A 15,396-nucleotide genomic window follows, 5' to 3' on the forward strand; every position below is an offset into this window, starting at 1 on the left:
ACTTTCACCTCACACTCACCTTGGCTTTAAAGGCCAGGAGCTTGAGGAACATCTCCACGGTGAAGAGGATGGTGAAGACCACGTTCAAGTTGTCCGAAATGTAGTTCATCTCAGCTGACTGATTGTAGTGCTGGGGAGCCAGGAAGAGGCACAGGTTAGCTCACTGGGCTATGGGGAGCAGGTATGGGGCTGGGGTCTCAGATTCTGGACCAGATGCGAGAGCCTGGGACCGACATACAAACCTAGAGCTCTGTCAGGGTAGGAATGTGAGCAGAAGTTGTGATGCTTTCCCCCATTCCACAAACAGCTCTGCCAATGCGTCTAAGTCCTGCCCCATAGCCCCCTCCCTGTTCCAGCCCTGGGTCCTGCCCCACAGCTCCATAGATGTTCCTGATTCCTGATCCGCAGCCCCGGGCGTCCCCACACCCATGCACAGCTGTGCCACGGTCCCTCCCGCCTCACCTACAGCACCCCCGGCTTTTCCATAGGAGGGGCCTCCCTGGAGCAGTGTTGCTGAACTGCATGACGTATCCCAAGCCAAGATCCAAACCCAGATATCCAAGGGCACCAGACCAGTGGCAAAGCCTGAGTCTCACTTTGATGGCTTGCTAGCCTGCTGCCAAGAGCCGGGTGGTCTCGGACACCCCCCCGCCCCGTGGACAGCGGATCAAAGGTTCCCACCCTACAGCGAGGGTGTTCGCTTTGCTCCATCCTCACCTGCATGCCCAGGCAGATGGTGTTCAGCATGATCAGGAAGAACATGAGGTACTCGAAGTAGGAAGAGGTCACCACATACCAGATCTGGTACTGATAGGGGTTCTTAGGGATGTAGCGTCTCAGCGGGCGGGCTTTCAGCGCATACTGGACACACTGTCGCTGCGGGCGAGAGGAGGGAAACGGTCGAGCGTTGACGCCCGTGAAGCAGAGGTGGTACTGTGGGCAATCACGAAACACTCCCAGCTGTAAAAACCTCCAGCCCCGCTCCCAGCCCCTCCTCGCTGCCGAGCCAGGCCAGACCAGATTTCGCTCATTGCGCAGGAAATCCTGTGATTTTGAGCATTCCCCCCCCCGAGTTCTGAAAACAAAAAAAATTTGAAAGTTCCCGTGAAACGCAAGTTTCGTTTTGGGACCCATCGAAACGTTTTGCTCTGAGAAAACAGGAATGTTTCCCGCCGCCGTCGAGCTTCGTGGGCTTCAATCGATAGTTTGTTTCAAAATGAAAAATCAAACCCCCAAAGATTCCATTCAGAAAATGGCTGAATGGCTGACGTGAGCACAACCCTGCATTGCGGGAGTGGGGTTCTAAATGATATTTCATCAAAATGGACACGTTTTCAACATCAGCATTTTCCATAGGACAGTTGTTGTGCTGAAACATTTCTGCCCCTCTCTGACTCCAGGCTGCCCTGGTGCACGGTTACCAGCAATCGCTTCGGCGTTCTGCTCTTGGCCCCTTCTGGCCCAGGTCACCTGTTCTTGTACATTGGGCCATGAGACCCATAACAACCCCGGGTGCTCAGGACCTGGGACCCACGCATCTGTCTGAGAAGCTGGACCACAAGTCCTTAGGGCCATTTGTGATCATGGAACCACTTGACCCGGTAACCTTTTGATTGCAGCTGCCAGAATCCCTCAAGTTCCACCCGTTGTTCCACATCTCCCTCCTGAAACCTTTCACCGAGAATCCCTTCCCACACCACACTACTCCTCCCCCTCCGCCAATAACTGGGCAGGGCCAAGAGGAATGCATGGGCCAGCAGATTCGAGACTCCCGTCGAGTCCAGGGACGACTCCAACAGCTGAGTGATGGGGAGGGATGTGGCCTAGAAGAACATTTGCGGGAATCCCTGGAATACGTCCATGTCCTGGACCTCCTGTGGGTTCCCCAAGAAACCCGGCCCAAGGGCTCCAGGGAGGCGACCCTAAAAGAAGCGGGGTGCTGTCAGGGATCAGACCAGCTAGGACCCGCGGCTGGCCTGCTCCCTGACTAACTTCGCTGCAAAGCAATCAGTGAGCCTAGCTGCATAGCTTGGAACTGACAGAGAGGTCACAGCCCCTGACGGGTCTAAGCCCGGCCCCCACCGCAGGTCAGGGGCTGTTGGGCAGGTACCAGGCCCACAGCAGCACTTGCTCTTGTTCCACTCCCTGCTCCCCTCCAGCTTCATATTTCTGGCTTCGATCCCCAGCTCTGCCTGTGGCTGACAATGCCAGTTTACCCTTCGACTCTGGCATTTGGCTTCTGACTCTTGGCTCCTTTCCTGGACTTTGCCCTCCCCAGACCCAGCTCTAACTGGTAGGACGAACTCTCGCTGCCACCACTAGGCCTGACCGCCTGCGGCCCCGTCGGTGGCAGTTGCTTACAGGTGGCTGTCACAAGCCAATGTCTCTGCTGAGTCCATGATTTCAGTGTTTAGCAAAGCGATGAGTTGAAGCTCCCAGGTTTGTCTGTGGAAGGTGCGCTGCAGGTTTCCTCAGGACGAGGACAGAGAGGTCTGAGACGCAGGGTTTGCTTTGTGAGAGGGGCTCGCCTGCAGGTCTCTGGCTGTTTCGGTCTTGGCTCGGTGCAAGTTCATTCAAGAGCGAAGTGACTGTCTGGTTTCGCCCGCAGTCCATGTAGGAAGCCTGAGCCCCTTGCAGGAATGGGCCATATAGGGCCATATTCTAGCTTTCCTTGCGGGGGCGGGGGGGAGAGGGCACAGGGGGCAGCGTGAATCCCGCATGACAGTCGTGGCGGGGACTAGCACCATCAGGAAAGCCGGATGTCCCTCATGGGGTGTGGCTGGGGCCCAGCTGCAAGGCCACCGTGCAATGGTGGGAGCATTTTCTGCACCTTTTTAAAGGGAGCAGCAAGTCCCACTCCCGAGGGGGCTCCCCAGCCCACCGCCACCCCTTGTTGGCAGGCCACCGCCAGTCACTGACTTGTAGGGTGACCAGATCGCAAGAGTAAAATATCAGGACACATGGTGGGGACACACCGGGGAGGAGGGTGCACAGCCCTAGGAAGCTGCGAGAGAGGTGCACATCCTTGGCTCCGGCCCCCTCTGCAAGCTGCAGGTCGGGGGCGCATGGCCCCCGCCACAAGAGATGGTCACAGGGCTGGTGCATGGGGTAGGGTGCAGGAGGGGGATTCGGGGTGCTGACACTGGGAGGGAGTTTGGATGTGGGAGGGGGCTCAGGGCTGGGGCAGGAGTGTGGGCTCCGGGCGGCACCTACCAGAGGCGGCTCCCCACAAGTGACAATATCTCCCTCTGGCTCCTAGGCAAAGGCGCGGCTAGGTGGCTCTCTGCACTGCCTCGCCCAGAGGTGCCACCCCAGCAGCTCCTATTGGCCGCAGTTCCCAGCCAATGGGAGCTGCAGAGCCGGCGCTCATGGCCGGGGCAGTGCGAAGAGCCCCCCTGGCCGTCCCTGCACCTAGGACCCAGAGGGAGATGTTACCACTAGCCGTCTGGGTAGGGAGCCTGCCAGCTCTGCACCAACCAGAGGCCTGGCAGCCCTACAATACTGGGACAAATGGGGTCCCGATCATACATCAGTCGGGACGCGGGACAGAGAGTTAAATATCGGGACAGTCCCGGTTTTATCAGAACGTCTGGTCACCCCACTGTCTTGGGGCAGGCCCCCACTGCAGCCCAAAGGGGCGATACTGTGCCGCTCCCACATAGCCAATACACTAGTGTGGTGGGGCAGCTGCCCCACACAGGGAGGAAGGGTTAAAGCAGGCCAGAGGGAGCCTGCCCAGAACCCGTCCATTAGAGGAGGGCTCACTAAGCGAGCCAATCGGGAGTTGGCTTGATGCAGTGGCCAATCAGGGCCAGCAGGGGCCACATATAAAGGGCTGCTCAAGAGAGCAGAGGGCAGTCTCTCCCTGGCCTGCTAGGGAGAAGGACTGGCTGCCTAGGAGCACCGTGGCTAGAGCAGTGCTGGGCAGCGTAGCGTAGCGTAGCAGAGCAGAAGGAGCTTCTGGCTGACCGCGGCCAGACTGAGGCCCTGGAGGAATGGCAAACAAGGTGTGAGGGCTACCCCTCACTTGCCCTGAGGGAAGTGGCCCACACCGACTACAGTTTGCCCCTGGACCAAGGGACTAGACTGGTGACTGCAGCAGGCCACTGAGGCGAGTGGCTGGGCTATAGACTGCCAGTCCCCCCGAAAGTGGGGGGAGACAGCGGACAGGGGCCCAGCCAGCGGGCTGTGCCCAGAAGAGGACGCTGTGGTCTGAGGAAGTGACACAGGTCACAGAGTGCACCAAAGCGGGAGTAACAGCGAGCGAGACACCACCGGAGGAGGCCGCCTCTTAGAAGGACTTGAGGTAATTCCAGAACGGCCAGCAGGAGGCGCCACGGTGGTGAGTCTCACTCCGTCACAGCTAGTCAGTGGCTGGTGCAGCCCAGCTTAGGGGAACCATCCTGGGCTCCTGGCCTGGTGGCCAAGCCTGGATGTGTCAATGCAGGTGTCCGAGAGCAAACGGAGAGAGGCACAGAAGAACTGGGGATCTCATCTTTCACCTCTGCAGCTTGGATGCACCCTCATGCCTGGGCTCCCGGCCTCACCTGCCTGGGGTCCCCTGCACCTCGGCCTTGCCTAGCTCACACCCAGCTTGGGCTCTTGTCCGGCTGGCACTCATCCCGCACGCTCAGCCACGTATGGGCCCTGGCACCTAGCTCTGGTACAACTGGCTCCTTGCCCCCAGAGCCTGGGCATCCCTGGAACCTGGGGATACCCAGGTCATGGGGGTTGGGGTGGGAGGAGACTGGGGCCTCAGGGGGAGGTTCCGTGGGGGGGATTCCATGGGGAGTACCTGGTTCTTGTCCAGCTCGCAGTTCTTGTACTCGCTCTCGCCCTGCTCCTGGAAGGTGACGATGACGAAGCCGACGAAGATGTTCATCATGAAGAAGGCGATGAGGATGATGTAGATGATGAAGAAGATGGCGATCTCCACCCGGTAGTTGTAGATGGGGCCCATGTCCTCAGTGTGGGTGTCGATGGCCTTGTACAGCAGCCTGTGGGGAGCAGCAGAGAGCACGGGGTGGGGCCTCCATCCAGGCGAGCTAAGGCAGAGCGGTCAGGACATCCCAGACAGCTGCAGCCCCTTCGACTGCACTGACCCCTCTCTCCACCATCGGGAAAAGTCCCCTCACGTGGCATTCCCCAGCTGGGCAGCAGCGCCAGAGGGGCGCTGGGATCTCCCCCGTGCAGCCCCCATGCTGCGCGCTCCCCCCGTGGTGGACTCACTGCGGCCAGCCCTCGAAGGTGGAGACGGTGAAGAGCGACATCATGGCTGAGAGGACGTTGTCGAAGTGGAAGTCGTTGTGTACCCACTCGCGTGGGCGCAGCTCTAGCTGTGTGGGGCTGCCGTCCACGTACAGGATGAAGTAGCCTCTGGAACGGGAGCCGACGCCACATTTACAGACAAGGGGTGAGCGAGAGGGGAACTGGGCCCAGAAATGCTCCAGTCCCCTTGCCCATGACACACACACACGCCCACCTGCTGAAGACTCCCTACTGCTCAGAGCACGGTGCTATCTCACCAAATCAACCTAGGGAACTCACAGCTGCAGGAGGCCAGAGGCCAGTGCGGGTGGCCACAAGTGCCATGGCCGAGTAGGCGAGTGCTGACAATAACAGGAATCAGCACTCATGCAATCAGGGTGTGCTGAGGAAGGATCACCTGCAGACGCCAGGGCTACAACACCTCTACGACCCGCCCAGCATCCTCACCAAGATCCACCCTTGGTGCCTCTCCCCGGAATACCTGGGATTAGTTGGCAAATCCCATCACATGCTCCTGCCATTCAGGATGAGCTCTGCCCTTCCCCAGCCAAGGAGACTCGTGCCCCAGGGCAGCACCGTCCCAGCCCCCTATACACCCAGACACATACTCCACCCGCCAAGGTGCCCAAAAGGGGACCAGCAAAGGTGACAAACACCTGGGGGCATGGGTGGCATGTGACTCCACCGTTGGGGGAGGCTGCGTGTGCCCAGACTGTGGCCCCGCCCCTGCCCCTGCCCCACTCGTTCACCTCCCCACCCACGCCTCTTCGCCCCCTCCCCTGGGGTCCCCCTGCCTGCCCGCCGGCTTCTGGCAGCTCACCCCTCACGCGTGCACGTGTCTCTTCACCCCCTCCCTCGAGGCTCCCCTGCAAGTGGACCGGGGACAGGAAGAGGCAGAGCCTCGAGGGAAGAGGATGAGCGGGAGCTCGGGGTGGAGTGCGGGCAGGGCCATGGCTGGGGCACCCACCCTTTCGGCGGCGGTGCATTCCAAAGGTGGTGGGCCGGCTGTTTGGGGAGGTTTAGCCCCCTCTAGCCTCTTATACCCAGCACCCATGCCTGGGGGCTGCCATCTTCTGCTCCTGCTTTTGAGGATGAGTGAAGAAGACCTGAAAGAGCTTTTCCAGGTCGTTCCATAAACCACAAGACAGGTCCAAGCTTAGAGCTACCAACTTTCCACTCACACAAAACCGAACAGCCCTGCCCTGCCCTGGCCCCTGCTCACTCCCTCTGTCACTCGCTCTCCCCATCCTCACTCTCTCGCTCATTTCACCAGGCTGGGGCAGGGGTGCAAGAGGGGGTGAGGGCTCCAGCTGGGGATGCGGGTTCTGGGGTGGGGCCAGAAATGAGGGGTTTGAGGTGCAGGAGGGGCTCCGGGCTGGGGGATGGAGCCGAGGGGTTCAGAGTATGGGAGGGGGTTGCGGGCTGAGACTGGGGGGCAGGAGAGGGTATTGGCTCTGGGTTGGGGGTGTGTGTTCTGGGGTGGGGCCAGAAATGAGAGGTTCAAGGTGCGGGAGGGGGCTCTGGGCAGGGGGTTCAGGTGCAGGGGGTTTGAGGGCTCTGGCTGGGGATGCAGACTCTGGGGTGGAGCTGGGTCTGAGGGGTTGGGGGTGCAGGAGGGTGCTCTGGGCTGGAACTGAGGAGTTTGGAGGGCGTGAGGGGGATCAGGGCTGGGGTGGGGGTTAGGGCATGGGAGGGGGTCAGGGGTTCTGGCTCTGGGCAGTGCTTACCTCAAGCAGCTCCCAGAAGCAGCTGCATGTCCCCACCCATGGCTCCTATGTGGAGGCGTGGCCAGAGGGCTCTGCACACTGCCCCATCTGCAGGCACCGCCCCTGCAGCTCCCATTGGCCATGGTTTCCAGCCAATGGGAGCTGCAGAGCTGGCACTTGGGGCAGGGTCAGCATGCAGAGCTGCCTGGCTGCCCCTACACGTAGGAGCCGAAGGGGGGATATGCCACTGCTTCCAGGAGCCAAAGCAGGCAGGGAGCCTGACTTATCCCCATTGTGCTGCTGACCGGACTTTTAATGGCCTGCTTGGCCGTACTGACCAGAGCTGCCAGGGTCCCTTTTCAACCAGGTGCTCCAGTCGAAAACCTGACACCTGGCAACCCTGCTAGTGCCTAACTGTTGGCCTGGCCTTCTTCTGGCTTACGAGCCCAACTCCTCCTTGGCCCTGGCCATTCAACACTACCCTCGGCTCTCTGCCCCCTACAGCAAACTGCCCTGGACCGCAGGCTTTGCTCTGCATAGAGAACCACGCCTGGCCTCCCCTGCTCAGCAGACTCACAAGAGACAACAAACGAGGACTGTTTCCTCACCTTCCCTACCAGTTCCCCCTTCTGCAACGATACCCCCGGTCCCTGCGCTCTGGCTGCGATGTGCATGCAGTGACGACACGGGGTGCCTACCTGCATTCCTCTTCTGTCATCTTGGCCGGATCCGTACAGCTGCTAAACTTCCCCTAGGTTTAAGCAGAGAGCAGAAGAATCAGGGATTGTGCTGTGAACCCCAGGGGGCCTGACTGATAGACCTGGGGAGCAAGGACAAGGGCAGCTGCTGGCAATTGCCGTACATCCTGGCCTGACCCCACGGCTTGGCCCTGACCCAGTGGGCAGCGTCTCCAGCCTCAAAGGGGGCTGGTTAGTGCCGGTCATGAGAGCCTGGGCCCCACCCCAGAGCCCGGCCAGATATGCCAGCCCTCAACTCTCCCTGCTCAGTGAGCAGCACCGATGACCCCTAGGAGCCCTGCAGGGCCCGAAGGCCAGACCACTGCTGCAGCGACCCGTGGCACTTCCAGCCGAAGAGTCACAGCGACCTCATCCGTTCGCACAATAGCACAAGCACAGACCTGCCTGCAGAGCCATGGGTGGTCAGGAGGAAACACCTGTGATCCTTGCAACACGGTGGGGAGCTGGAGCGGGCGAGGGAGAAACCGAGTCACGGGTGGGGAAGGGACTCACCCAAGGCCACCCAGCTGGTCAGCGGCAAAGCTGGGAAGAGATCCCAAATTGGCTGGCTCCCATGGGGCCATGGAGCTGCCTTGCTTGGGCATAGACTATGCATACACTGCCCTGTTCTGCCTGCAGCATGCTGGTATGCCCAAGGGTGCTGGTGGCAGGGGATGGTCCTCGGCCTCCCTCTGAATTTCTGACATGGGAAACGAAGGGGAGCCACTTCCTGGTGCTTCCCTGAGCTCAGCTCCACCCCGCTCTCCCCGGGACAGGGAGGGTTGGGGGATACCAGCGCTGGGTTCTGGCCGGGAGGGGCTCTCACCTTGAAGAGCTGCACCCCGATGCAGGCAAACATGAACTGCAGTAGGGTGGTGACAACCACAATGTTGCCGATGGTCTTGATGGCCACGAACACACACTGGACTACGTGCTAGAGAGAGAGAGAGAGGCCAATGCTGAGATGGGCCGGGCCTGCAGCGCCATGACCTGCTGTGGGTACCGGCCGTGCCTGGTGTGCAGGGGAAGTGGCCGTCCCAAACCCGGACGGGGGACCCGGCACCTCACCGGCGTGCGGGGGAAGTGGCTGTTCCAGATGCAGCTGGGGGACCTAGTATAATACCAATGGGCTGCCTCCCAGCTGCCTCCCAGCTGCCCACAGACACCTAACGAAACAGCCGGGTGAGAGTGAAATCAGGTCGCCTGAGCCCTGGGATCCTGCTCAGATGGCCCATGATCTGGCAGGCCCTGGATTCCTGTTGCCGATCTGAGGGGGGCCGTGGCCGCCCCCGACGGAGGGCCCTTGTCCCGTGACACGTGCCGCGAGCGCCCTCTCCCCGCCTGGCTCTCACCTTCAGCCCCTTCGCTCGGTTAATGGCCCGCAGCGGCCGCAGGACTCTCAGCACCCTCAGGATTTTCACCACGGAGATGGCGCTGGACCTGGGGTGGGCGGGGGGAGACGGGGTGACTCAGCCAGCTTGGGGTCTGGCCAGACAAATCAGCTCCCACACACCGGCGGGAGCCAGACCTGCCGGCAGCGACGCATCGGGGGAGAGCCGACACCTGTGCCCCTGTAACATGGGCAGGGGAGCTGTACCCGCCAGGGGCAGGAGGGGGCGTCCGGGGGGGGGGGCAGGCTGGGGGTGTGCTGCACAGGCAGGCTTGGGGGGTGCAGAGCGGCAGGGGCAGGAGGGGGCATCGGGGGGAGGGCAGAGGGGCAGGCCAGGGGGTGCAGAGCGGCAAGGGCAGGAGAACAGGCCTGGAGCCAGGCTCTGGCAGGGACAGGCTGGCACGTGTCCTAGGCGGGCAGAGCAATCCAGCTCGGTTTGACAGAGCTCCCCAAGGAGCAGCACTTCCGGGCCCTTCCCACCGTTCCTGTAAGGGGCTGGCAGGTGCACAGCACCTCCGTAGCAGAATTGGGCCTGGACCCCAGGATCGCTGACATCCCTGTCCTGAGCCCTCGCCCCTAGGCCACATTCCCACCCACCGTGAGGAACAGAGCCCAGGAGTCCTGAAGGAACTTGGGGGAGGAGGAAGGCAATTCCAGATTGAAGTGGGTGCCTGCCCACAAAACCCTTGCGTGTCCAATTCGTGGCATACGCCTCTCCTCCCCATTCTCACGGGTTGTTTATTTTCTTACTCCCAACAGTGCGGCTGGATGACTTTGTGGCACCGAACAGTGTATGAATGCTGGTGCAAGGGGAATCACCCAACTCACATGCTTCTGGGCACGGGCTGATTGTCACAGGGATCAGGAGGGAATTACTCCCCGCCCTCCATCTCCAGCCCTGCGTCTGCCCAGGTGCACCCCTACCATCTGCAGCATCAGTTACTGGTCGTTGCTGGAGGCAAGATACAATGGCCTAACCCATTCTACGTCTCTATTTCCAACGTCGATGGCAGCACTGCAGATGCCCTAGCCTCGGCTGAATGGGCAGACCTGTTGCTACAACAGATGCTTACTCAATTCCCATGGAGATGAGGGAGACGGCAACCACCAGCAGATCCAGGATGTTGAAGTAGTTCCGGCAGAAGGACCCCTTGTGAAGGAATGCGCCGTATGCAGTCATCTGAAGGGGAGCAGAGGAGAGTTAATGGGAACGGGGCAGATCACCTCTGATCCCCTTTCTTTTTAGTGACTGCTGCTCATGAAAGAAGCCAGACTGGAGCCCTGGAGACTTAAGTCCTCTCTGGATCCTCAGAATAGGCCCAGCAAAGGAAGCTTATCATGTACCACTGAGCCTCGGCCCCACCCCACAGGAGTCTCTCCAGGGAGTTCCTTCTCCACAGCCCGTTCTTGGCCCAGCTGCCGATTGTGATGGTGGTTTTCTCACACAGACACCTGTGGCCAGGGAACTGGGCTGAGAGCCACTAAACAAATGCTTCCCTGGGGCTACCAACCAGCCACAGTACAGCATGGCCAGCAGTGCCTTCTCCGACTGCTCCATCGAGGGCGGGACTCAGGAGCAGGGCGGGTCAAAACTCGGCATTTCTGTTTCATGGGAAATTTCAACGCATCATCATTTGGTGTTGTTCCCGACTGGAACCAAAAAAAAAAAATTTTTCAAAATATACCATGAAATGGGAATTTTGAAAAATGTTGGTTTTGGAACATGTTGAAATTTTGTTTTATTTTATTTTATTTCTTTTTTCTGTTTAATATTTTTATTTTTATTTCATGACGTGTCTGTAGCATGCACTACGGCTACTGGTGTGGTAAAATGACAATCGTTTAATTGGTCTATTGGTTTCATTTTAACTATTTAATAACGGATGCTTCAATCTAGCAGAGAAAGGCATAATATAGTCCCATGGCTGGAAGTTGACACTAGACAAATTCAGATTGGAAATAAGGTGTAAATTTTTTACAGTGAAGGTAATTAACCATGGAAGCAATTGACCCAAGGTCATGGTGGAGTCTTCATCACTGACCATTTTTAAATCAAGAGGGGATGTTTTTCTTAAGGCCTTCTCTATGTTCTACGGTTTGTGTCACATAGTAGGTCAAACCAGACGATCGTAATGGTCTCTTCTGGCCTTGGAATCTATTAATCTGTCCATTTTTAAAGCACTTAAGGACAGCTGCTACTTAGCACTCATTGAAACATCTTCTCTTCTCTTCTAGATCAAAACGTCTCCTGTTTGCATTGTAACTCCCATGTCAAACTATTTCATTACAACACAAACAGGAAACACTTTGATCTAAAAGAAAAGAGAAGATGTTTCAATCCACGCTAAGTGGCGGCTACCCTTAAGGAGTTTTAAAATGAAAATATTGAAATGATATTTCTACTAGGGCTGCCAAGAGATTAAAAAAAACTAATCGCACTGTTAAACAATCATAGAAGACCATTTGTTTAAATAGTTTTGGATGTTTTCTACATTTTCAAATATATTGATTTCAAGTGCAACACAGAATACAAAGTGTACAGTGCTCACTTTATATTTATTTTTGATTACAAATATTTGCAGTGTAAAAAACAAATGAAACAGTATTTTTCAGTTCACCTCATACAAGTACTGTAGTGCAATCTCTTTATCATGAAAGTTGAACTTCAAAATGTAGAATTATGTACAAAAAATAACTGCATTCAAAAATAAAACAATGTACAACTTTAGAGCCTACAAGTCCACTCAGTCCTACTTCTTGTTCAGCCAATCACTCACACAAACAAGCTTGTTTACATTTGCAAGAGATAATGCTGCCCGCTTCTTGTTCACCGTGTCACCTGAAAGTGAGAACAAGTGTTCTCATGGCACTGTTGCAGCTGGCATCACCAAAAAAAATCTACATTTGTAAGTTGCATTTTCACAATAAAGAGATTGCACTATCGTACTTGTATGAGGTAAACTGAAAAATACTAGTTCTTTTATTTATCATTTTTACAGTGCAAATATTTGTAATCAAAAATAATATAAAGTGAGCAGTGTCCACTTTGTATTCTGTGTTGTAACTGAAATCAGTATATTTGAAACTGTAGAAAAACATCCACAAATATTTCATAAATGTCAATTGGCATTCGAGTGATTAACAGTGCGATTAAACCAGCGATTGATCACGATTCTTTTTTTTTTATTTAATCGTGTGCGTTAGTGGCGATTAATCGACAGCCCTAATTTCTACTATTATATTATGACTTGTCACAGTAATAGGGCATATTATGGGCCTTCATGAGTGGTAGTTGCTGGTTTGTATTGATGGAAACATATTATGCACTATTACTCCTGCCATGGTATGAAATAATGTAAAAATGAAAAAAGAAAGGACATCAACTTCTAAACAACATTTTTAAAAACTCCAAACTTCTTTTTGGGGGGGGGGGCAGGAATTGTTGTCAAAATCGACACAAGTTCATGACAGATTTCAGTTTTGGTGAAACTAACAAAAAACGTTTTGAGGAAAATGTTCCAGCTGTACTTAGGAGGCCCCCCAAGCGGTGACAGTAAGTGGCACAGGCTGGCCAGCGAACCCCCCAGTGTCTGTCTGTGTGCAGCGGCAGCCTCAATCAAAGATTCCCCATTCACTGCAGCCACTGCTGGCTCCTGCCGCTGCTCCGGCCCGATCAGCAGTTTCCCATCGCTGCACACGGTTTCCAGGCAGATGGGGTGTGACTCACCTTCAGGACTATTTCAACTGTGAACACGGAGGTGAAGCCGATGTCAAAATATCCCAGAACCTGAAGATAAAAATCAAAGAGAGGTTTTGGTAACTCAGGAGACAGGATGTTATTGGAACGTCCTACAACCGGGGGCTCTGGCAGACAGAGGGCACGCTGGCCCGCTGAATCGAAACTGCACCCCTGGTGCTATTCATAAATACAACAATAATACATACATGCTTTGCACTGTGACTGCTCCTTTCGCGCCAGCGTCTTTATGACACTAATGAATTAAGCCTCCCAGCCCCCACCGCAGTTAGGAAAGGACTATCCTTGGCAGAGCACAGCAGTCCAGTGGTTAGAGCCCAGGAGCCAGGATTCCTAGCTACTGTTCCCAGCTTTGGGAGGGGAGAGTGTTCATAGAATCATAGAATATCAGGGTTACAAGAGACCTCAGGAGGTCATCTAGTCCAACCCCCTGCTCAAAGCAGGACCAACCCCAACTAAATCATCCCAGCCAGGGCTTTGTCAACCCAGGCCTTAAAAACCTCTAAGGAAGGAGATTCCACCACCTCCCTAGGTAACGCATTCCAGTGCTTTACCACCCTCCTAGTGAAACAGGTTTTCCTAATATCCAGCCTAGACCTCCCCAATGCAACTTGAGACCATTGCTCCTTGTTCTGTCATCTTCCACCACTGAGAACAGCCGAGCTCCATCCTCTTTGGAACCCCCTTTCAGGTAGTTGAAGGCCTCTATCAAATCCCCCCTCACTCTTCTCTTCTGCAGACTAAACAAGCCCAGTTCCCTCAGCATCTCCTTGTAAGTCATGTGCCCCAACCCCCTGATCATTTTTGATGCCCTCCACTGGACTCTCTCCAATTTGTCCACATCCCTTCTGTAGTGGGGGGCCCAAAACTGGACACGATACTGCAGATGTGGCCTCACCAGTCAGTGTTCTAGTGGTTAATGCTGGTGATTTAGGGTCAGGACTCCTGGGTTCAATTCCTGGTTCTGGGAAAGGACCATGGCCTAAGGTGTCAGGATTTCTGGGTTCTTTTCCCAGCTCTGTAAGCATCTAGCTGGGTGACCTTGGGCAAGTAATTTCCCCTCTCCGGGCCGCAGTTTCCCTATGAGTAAAACAAGGTTAGTGATAGTGCTTTGGGGTCCTCAGATGAAAGGCACTACACGTCCAAAGTATTACAATCCAAGACAATTTAAAGGTGGGGAAACTGAGGCAGCGCTAGGGGCAGAAGCCAGGAGTCCTAATTCCAGTTTTTTAGAGCAGTCCTAGTTTACCTCCATGGAAACCTGCGCTGGCAGTCCAGAGGCAGGGAGTTGTTTTATTGAGACATACCCCAGCTGGTTCTTGCAAGTGAGCTGTGCCCCAGAGGAAAGCAAAACCACCCAGCCCCAAGATGCCAGCTGGTGTGAGCTGGGGGAAAACTCCTTCCTGACCTCAAGTATGGTGATCGGTTGGATCCTGATCACGTGAACAAGAACCAGCCAGCCAAGCACCTGAGAGAGCGGATCCTTGGTGGCACTTCGGCACCCTGCCCAATGACCCACCTCCAGCTGTGGAGTTCTGATGAATAACTCCATCCACACTTGCGGGGTCTCCGAGTGCTTCACAGGGCAATGTACTGCTCTGTGGGCATCCCTACCACTCCCCCCACCACAGGGGCCGAGCAGCTCCCAGCGGGGAATGAATTTAACCTCACGGGGTAGCTTTATTATCCCTCTGCTATAGACGGGGATGGTGAAGCACAGAGAGGAAGTGACTTGCCCAAGGCCACAAAGTAAAGTTAGTGCCAGGGCTGGAATGTGAACCCAGAATCCCCTGCTGTAGCCATGGAACAGGCTTTCCTTCCAGAGCCAGGAAAAGAACCCAGGCCTCCTGATTCCTTATCCCCCGCACTAAACTCTCCTTGGACACAGGCATGCTGAACCGTTGTTCTAAAACTCCACAACTCTCCTGGCAGAGCCAAGAACAGAACCCAGGAGTCCCGAGTCAGAATTTCCTCCTCTAACCATAAGCCAGGAATAGAACCCAGGGGTTCCATCTCCCAATCCCCTGATCTAACCACTAGACAACGCTTCCCTCTCAGAGCCAGGAAGAGAACCCAGCTGTCCTGATTCCCAGGCCGCTGTTCCAAACTCTCCCTGGGCACAAGGCAATAGCCTGGCAAGCAGCTCCCCTGAAGCTGCACGTTTCTGGTGGCTCAAACTGCTTTCCCCATCCTGGCCACCTGGTTCCTGAAGGACTCGGGCCGGATGGGATCCTCAGCCGCCAGGGAGACGCTGCTGAGCAGAATGAAGAGCAGGATGAAGTTGGTGAACCAGGTGGCGTTGACGATTCGGTGGCACAGCACTCGGATCCTGGGGAAGGGAGAGAGGGGAGGCAGGCTGAGACTCCGCTCCTGTGCTGGCAAAGCAGCAGTCAAAGCATTGTCAGCTCCAAGGGGGCTAAGTGACAGCCCAGGCTAGAGCTTGGGGAGTGGTGCACCTGGGGAGATCCCTGCGTGAGTCTCGGGGGTGGCACCCCTCTCTCTGTGCGCCCGGCACGCTTGTACCCCGGGACAGCTTGT

At 56.0% G+C, this 15,396-nt stretch overlaps 1 protein-coding gene across 2 annotated transcripts in view; it reads right to left on the reverse strand.

Annotated features, from left to right (window-relative positions):
* The window catches only part of CACNA1S (calcium voltage-gated channel subunit alpha1 S), a 92,509-nt gene that overhangs the window by 36,233 nt on the left and 40,880 nt on the right, over positions 1 to 15,396 (reverse strand). For both annotated transcript variants that reach the window (XM_084611485.1, XM_084611486.1), the window contains exons 18-27: positions 15,058 to 15,187; positions 12,829 to 12,888; positions 10,175 to 10,281; positions 9,064 to 9,151; positions 8,538 to 8,645; positions 7,673 to 7,725; positions 5,230 to 5,376; positions 4,796 to 4,997; positions 718 to 876; positions 20 to 130 (exon numbers count right to left, since the gene is read on the reverse strand). In XM_084611485.1, coding sequence (XP_084467611.1) covers positions 20 to 130; positions 718 to 876; positions 4,796 to 4,997; positions 5,230 to 5,376; positions 7,673 to 7,725; positions 8,538 to 8,645; positions 9,064 to 9,151; positions 10,175 to 10,281; positions 12,829 to 12,888; positions 15,058 to 15,187 — 1,165 coding nt within the window. The remainder of the gene's footprint in view (positions 1 to 19; positions 131 to 717; positions 877 to 4,795; positions 4,998 to 5,229; positions 5,377 to 7,672; positions 7,726 to 8,537; positions 8,646 to 9,063; positions 9,152 to 10,174; positions 10,282 to 12,828; positions 12,889 to 15,057; positions 15,188 to 15,396) is intronic.

The sequence above is a fragment of the Lepidochelys olivacea genome, assembly GCF_965140295.1.
Source record: "Lepidochelys olivacea isolate rLepOli2 genome assembly, chromosome: 21".
NCBI lineage: Eukaryota > Metazoa > Chordata > Testudines > Cheloniidae > Lepidochelys > Lepidochelys olivacea.